The sequence below is a fragment of the Cyprinodon variegatus genome, unplaced genomic scaffold, assembly GCF_000732505.1.
Source record: "Cyprinodon variegatus isolate N-32 unplaced genomic scaffold, C_variegatus-1.0 Scaffold1416, whole genome shotgun sequence".
Taxonomy (NCBI): Eukaryota; Metazoa; Chordata; class Actinopteri; order Cyprinodontiformes; family Cyprinodontidae; genus Cyprinodon; species Cyprinodon variegatus.
The window spans coordinates 107,233-114,268 of NW_015151869.1; the positions used below are offsets into that span (position 1 = coordinate 107,233).

The 7,036-nt window shown below is 43.6% G+C and overlaps 2 protein-coding genes across 2 annotated transcripts in view; both read left to right on the forward strand.

Annotated features, from left to right (window-relative positions):
* The first annotated feature begins 297 nt into the window (after positions 1–297).
* LOC107103295 (A-kinase anchor protein 17A-like) lies at positions 298–1,640 on the forward strand. The gene is made up of 3 exons (XM_015402945.1): positions 298–412; positions 766–960; positions 1,541–1,640. Exons 1-3 carry the CDS (start codon positions 330–332, stop codon positions 1,638–1,640), a joined length of 378 nt encoding a protein of 125 aa, XP_015258431.1. The 5' UTR covers positions 298–329.
* Positions 1,641–6,127: 4,487 nt separating this feature from the next.
* The window catches only part of LOC107103296 (protein SON-like), a 23,436-nt gene continuing 22,527 nt past the window's right edge, over positions 6,128–7,036 (forward strand). The window contains exon 1 of the mRNA XM_015402947.1: positions 6,128–6,165. Coding sequence (XP_015258433.1) covers positions 6,128–6,165 — 38 coding nt within the window. The remainder of the gene's footprint in view (positions 6,166–7,036) is intronic.

Here is a 7,036-nt window from a genome sequence, read left to right on the forward strand (position 1 = left end):
GAGCTGTTAGACAGATGAGGAGGAGACAAGAAAATAAAGGGAAACAAATTATAAAAAAATACATATATTTATAATATTTATAATTAAAATTATTATTACTATATATTTTAAGTGTTACCTTGTAAATAAACTGTTTTTGTATTAAAGTAATGTAGTATAATACAAGCTTCATGTTTTATGATGATAATAATTATTATCATTGTTATTGTTTTATTTTATTTATTATTATAGCAGGGGCCAGAGAACGGTTCCATAAGCGGAACCTTTCCTCCGCGCCCGAGCAGGTCGATGTTCCTACCCGGTCCTTTATTTTCATTGAACACCGAAACATGGCGGCCAATTTAGAGCAAATTTTCCAGGATTTTATTCTCCAAAAGATCCGAGAGATCGAGGAGCAGAAGAAAGAGAGAAGGTGCGTGAGCGGTTGTTTGTTTCAGGGGTTCTGGGAGCGCGTGCTGCTCTCTGCCTTCCGGTTCCGGTTTGTCCTGCAGCCTGAGTAGAAGCCAGCGGGGTTCGGGGTGTTGGTAGGTAACCCTGCGGGCTGCAGGAGCGGCGGAGGCTCAAAGCTCTGCGTGTTCAGTCGTCTGGAAATAAAATCTGATGCTGAATGTAGAGATTCTGATGGGATTTAAGCCGTTAGTTGATCTACGGTGGGCGGGGAAGGACAAACTAAGCTACTGTCAGAAATCTGCCCCCCTGTAGCTGCCTTTAAAACGCTCCTGGAGCTTCAGACGGTAACATGTGATGTTCTGGTCCGGTTTGCAGCAGCGAGGCCGCCGAACCGGACCGGGAAGGTCCACATGAGGAGGCGGCAAAGCAGAGTTCTCCTAGAAACCAGGAGCAGGAGCCGCGGAGGAGACAGAAGAAACACAGGAGCAAGAAGAGGAGGAACCAGGAGGAGGAGGAGAGCAGCTGTGAGTCCGCAGCAGAGAGGCAGGAGGACCTGAAGCTGCGGCCAGGGTAAACAGAGTCTCCAGGCGGGGTTACCATGGTAACCAGAGCAGCTCTCTGGTCTAACAAACATGGCTGCCTTTTCATTCCTCCCCCTGATGGAGCTGACCAATCACAGCTCAGCTTTCATTTCACCCTTTTTCATTGAGTTTTGTTCTCTAATGTCTTCCTGCTTTCTATTCGATCTGTTCTATTTCATTCTATTCTGTTCTGTTAGATCATGTTCTATTCTGTTCTATTTAAATCTATCCTATTCCATTCTGTCAGATTCTATTTCATTCTAATTTATTCAGTTCTGTTCTATTTTTTTTCATTATGTTATATTCTATTCGGTTATATTCCGTTCTATTCTATTTGATTCTGTTCGATTCTGTTTTATTCTATTCTGCTGTATTCTGTTCTATTCAGTTAAATTCTATTATGTTGTGTTCTATTCTGTTCTATTCCATTCTGTTCTATTCGTTTCCATTCTATTCTGTTTTATTCCATTCTATTCAGTGATGTCATCTGATCACTTCCTCATTCAGTGATGTCATCCTGTCGGTTTATTACATCTCATTTTTGTCTTTTACTCTTTGTTTCCTTGTAGGAAAGGAGATCCGTCTGCAGAGACCACAGACCAAGGTGAGTCTGTCACCGGAACGTTCCACGCCTCCGACGCACTGAAACACGAAAACGAATCAGTCTGAATGATTCTGGATTAGAAACGTTCCAATCTTTTATTTAGCTTCATGGCAGCTGATTCTGTGTTATGATCCTGATTCTGATTGGTTGTCTGGGAGTTTTAGAAGCTCCTCTGTCCACCTGTGAGCACGGCAGGCAGGTTGTCATGCTGTGGGCCTGTTTTCTGAGCAATTAGAACATTCATCCGTCTGATCTAGATCCGTCAGAGTTCCTGGTTCATCCAGATTAAATCTGCTGCTTTAATCTGCAGCTACCAGTTATTATATTCTACTCCTGATCAGTTGGGGGATAGACCGAACTGGTTGAACTGGGAGGTCAAAAAGAGGAAGAAATGCAAATTGTTTGTAGAATATTTGGCAGCATCGGAATCAAAGCTTGTTCTTCCAGGATGTTCTATAAACGCGGAGTCTATATGTCTATAAAGATAAGCGGAAAAACGACGGAATGGAGGTGTTTAAGTGCAGGGCTGCAGCTAACTATCAGTGTATTAATCGATTAAAAGTCGGATAGCCTGATACTTTTCCAGGTAGGGCATATTGACGAACTAAGATTTATTTTTTTTTTTTTTCTGTAAAATTCAAAATGTTTGGTATAATTCCTGCTATAAGCGGGTTCCTCTGTCAGCTAATAGCATGTTTTAGGCTCTCTGCACTTCATTTAACGATTAATCGATTACTAAATTCGTTTACGATTATTTCAACAGTAGATTAATCCGATTAATTTCTTTCAGCGCTGTTTGAGTTAAAGTCCACTTCTAGCGAAGCAGTGCGCTAACGTCACTGGGCTGGACTAAAACTGGCCGTAGCTATCGATCTTTGAATTCTACATAGATTTAATGGAAACGCGACAATTCGTGGGAAACTCTGAAGAAGTTTTTTCGTGCTACGATGCCTTTTTTTTTTTTCCGTCCGTATTGAAATTGTCAGATTTGACACGGGGGGAAAAAATTGCGTGTTGTGTGAACATCAATCTGATGTCATGGTGTGTTCCATTCATCCCAAGCTGATGTGACAAGATGGCCCCGACTTCACATTCAAGATGGCCACTCCTCGTGCTAACAGTAGTTAGCCTTTCCCTCTTTGGCCATCAGGTTTTGTTGGTTCGTTACTGCTAGCATGCCCAGAATGATGATGATTTTTTTTTTTTCGGTCTGTATTATAATTCGCAAAAACTGCAATGGAAATGTTTTAGTTTTTTTCCCGCGTCAGGTGATCATCAATATGATGTCACAGTGTGTTCCATTTGTCCCACGCCGCTAAAAATTGGAAAGTCGCTCCAACAAGAGAGTCCCCGTCTTCACATTCAAGATGGCCGCCCCTCACTCCAACAGTAGTTATCCTTTCCCTCGGTTCGGCGCTGCTAACGGACCCAGAATGCTGCGTAGAAAAGTGTCCGATAGTTGCATCAGTAGCCATGGCAACGTCTATAAGCTAGAAACTAAAATACTTCAAAATTCAGCCGAAAAAGACGACAAGAAGTTAAAGGGAGGCGGCCTGTTTTTTAGCTAGCTGTTGTACGAAAAAACATTCCTGCGTCATTTTAGCCGTGTTTCTTTTCGAATGAGGCTGTAAATTTGAAATTACACGTTGCTAACATCGTCAGGAGTTTTGAGGACGGAAACGTAGCCAATGACGACTGAAACACGCTGACCTCTGACCTGTTCGCAGGGGAGGATCATGGCAGGAAGTCCAGGTCCCACAGAGAGCGCTCGGCGGGAAAAAAGAAGAAGAAGAAGAAGAAAAAGAAGAAGAAGAAGAAGAGAAGGAGAAGTGAAGAGAACACATCTGGTTCGGATTCAGAGGCGGCGGCGCAGCAGAAGGTTGACGGACGGTTGCAGCTGCCGGATATAATCCCCAAACAGGTACGACTGCTACAAGCTAACGCAAAGCTAAAGTCGCTCAGAAACAGGAATCTTTGTCTTTAATTCCTGATTTCAATTTATTTATCGCAATAATTCACAATAATGATGCATCAGTTGTTTAAATGGTTAATTAGATCGAGAAACAAACAGGAAGTTGGGGAACAGAGAGGAACAGGAAGTTCCCTCAGTTCCTGCTGAGTCCTAGGAGGACAGAGGAGCATTGCCACAGATCCTTCCTTTCCTGCTTGATTCAGTCCTTCCTTCCTTTCCTCCTAGATTCCTTCCTTCCTTTCTTTCCTCCTAGATTCCTTCCTTCCTTTCCCCCTCGATTCAGTCTTTCCTTTCCTCCTAGATTACTTCCTTCCTTCCCTCCTAGATTCCTTCCTTCCTTTCTTTCCTCCTAGATTCCTTCCTTTCTTTCCTCCTAGATTCCTTCCTTCCTTCCCTCCTATATTCCTTCCTTCCTTTCCCCTTCGATTCAGTCTTTCCTTTCCTCCTAGATTCCTTCCTTCCTTCCTAGATTCCTTCCTTCCTTCCTTTCCTCCTAGATTCCTTCCTTTCTTCCTTTCCTCCTTGATTCCTTCCTTCCTTCCTTTTCTCCTAGATTCCTTCCTTCCTTCCTTCCTTCCTTCCTTCCTTCCTTCCTAGATTCCTTCCTTCCTTTCCTCCTAGATTCCTTCCTTCCTTCCTTTCCCCCTAGTTTCCTCCCTTTCCTGCCAGATTCCTTCCTTCCTTCCTTCCTTCCTAGATTCCTTCCTTCCTTTTCTCCTTCCTTTCCTCCTTGATTCCTTCCTCTCTTCCTATCCTCCTAGTTTCCTTCCTTTCCTGCCAGATTCCTTCCTTCCTAGCTAAGGTTCTAGGTAGTATAGCCTCTCAGTCGAAGGTGTAGATGATCTAATGAAAGGTCTCTGATGAGGATCAGTTCTGCTGCTAGAACTCTCGTATCCTCATGGTTCTGGAGGTCTGCTTCCTGTGTGTTTCCTTCCTAGCAGCACAGGCTGCTATGGTCACTCTCTATCTAACCAGGCTGTCTGTTATGCTGAGAGGTTCTTTCTGTGTTCCAAAGGGCTTTGCTGCCATCTAGTGGACGGAGCTCTATACAGCAGTTTACTTATTTCCATAATGAATAACTTTTATGAGTTATTTTAGAATAAAGATTCTCTGATTAATGGAGCTTCTGCTTTACAGGAAGATGCAGTGTTTTAATAGTTATTTTTATATAAATGGGCCTGGAGTTACTTTATAAACTGGTTTCATTAAACTCAGCCGGCAGGATGAAGGAGCTATAGAGCTATAGATCACAGATTCCTTTGGGTTTAAGGAGAGAATTGCATACAAGTCATTTCTGAAAAACTGTTTGGAAATGTCCTTCCTTGCTTCCCTCCTAGGTTCCTTCCTTCCCTCCTAGGTTCCTTCCCTCCCCACGAGATCCAGTCCTCCCTTTCCTCCTTGATTCAGTCTTTTCTTCATTTCCTCCTAGATTTTGTTCCTTCTTTCCTCCTCGATTCAATCCTTCCTTTCCTTTCCTCCTATATTGCTTCCTTCCTTCATTTCCTGCTTGCTTCAGTCCTTTATTCTTTTCCTGCTAGGTTCCTTCCTGACTTCCTTCCATCCTAGGTTCCTTCCTTTCTTTCTAGCTAACAGATCACAGCCTCTCACATACACCCCCCGTTTGGATCCGATGGATCACCTCCAGTCCTGAAGACGATCAAATGATCCGATGTTCATTTCCTGCTCACTTTAGTTTGAACCCTGGGTCACCTCTGGGTTTTTTTATTTAACCGCTCTGATTTCAGACCATAAGTCATTCTTCTTTTCTTACCTCCATATTCTGAACCTTCCTGTCGTCTTAAAGTTTTGTTTCTGATGATATCGTGTTTCTGGTCCCCCACCTGGAAACAGGACAGCTCCAGTAAAGCAGGTGAAACCCGACTGGGCAGCAGGAGCCCGTCTTCTCCGCCACATTTCCAGGGAGACGTCCCCCCGGCGCCGGGACACCACTGCCAAAACCCAGCGCTCCCCTCACCGTGCCATCCCACTGAAACCAGGTATTAGACCGCACCCAGAGACTGGAAACACTGAAGGTGATTCAGTGCAAGGGATCCTGCTGCAATACAGCTGTGAGGATTTGATAAAACTGAAACTTCAATTTAAAAATGCTGGGCCCACCTTAGATTGAAACCGTGTAAAAGTTCCTTCTATATGAAGTTTTCAAGTCAATGAGGAGTTTTTATCGCGTTTTAAACGTTTGCTACGAAGCAATTTTTTCTGTTATTTCTAGTCGGCCTCGCATCGTTTGGATCTCCTGTTTTAGTGAAATCTGAGGGGGTTCAGTTAGCCGGGCGAGGGGGCCGAACAGACGCCCCTGTGGTGCTCCGTTTTAGAGGGTCCAGGTTAGAGGGTGGTTGCTGGGAACTTCCTTTTTAAGAGGTTTAGTGATCAGAACAAGTAGTTGCAGCTTTAGCATCGCACCAATGCTCACTAAGGCAGCGTGTTAAGCCGGGCATACACTGTACGATTTATTTGCCGTTTTCGGGACGATTCTCCAGTCGTGCGGGGGTTTTTCCATCGGGCTGAGTTTCAGCCTCATCGCTGGTTGTGCGTTGTGTATAATACAGGTGCTAACGAGGGATGATTAGCTTCTCACGACCACCTCCCGATCAGGAATTGTCAGGAAAATTCCAAAAAGAAAAAAAATAATCCACTGGACTTTGTTTCCAAGTTTAAAGATGTTTCGCGTTCCATCCAGGAACCTTTTTCGATTCAAACGTCAGAATTAAGCCGGGCATAAACTGTATGATTTTTTATTTATTATTTTTTCCTTTTCAGGCCAATTTTCCTGTCGTGCGAGAATTTTTCGATTGGGCCAAGTTTTAGCCTCATCGCGAGTCGTGTAGTATACAGGGGCTAATGAGGGACGATTAGCTTCTCACGATCACCTCCCGATCAGGAATCGTAAATTCAGGAAAAAGTAAAAAACAAACCACTGGACTTTGTTTCCAAGTTTGAAGACTTTTCACTTTCCATCTAAGAAGATTTTTCAATTCAAAATGTCAGAATTAAGTGAAGCATACACTGTACGATTTTATTTTTCGCAGTTTTCGGGCCGGTTCTCAAGCCATGTGACATTTTTCCATTGGGCAAAGTTTCAGCCTGATCGCGCATTGCTTGCTGTTTAGTATTCAGGGGCTAACGAGGGGCGATTAACCTCTAACGACCACCTATCGATCACGAATAGTAAGGTCGGGAGAAAATTCCCCAAAAAAGTTCAAATCAATCCACTGGACTTTGTTTCCAAGTTTAAAGACGTTTCTCTTCCATCCAGGAAGATTTTTCAATTCAAAATGTCAGAAATAGTGTTTAGTTCCAGGTTTTATCCAGCAGCCCAACAAAGCCTGGTTTTAGTTTAGAAAACATGCAAATAGAAACGGATGAACGGGTCCCCCCCCTTGGAATGGGGGTCAGTTCTCAGGCTCCTCTCCTGTGGAACCAACTACCAGTTTTAGTCCGTGAGGCAGACACCCTGTCTACTTTTAAGGC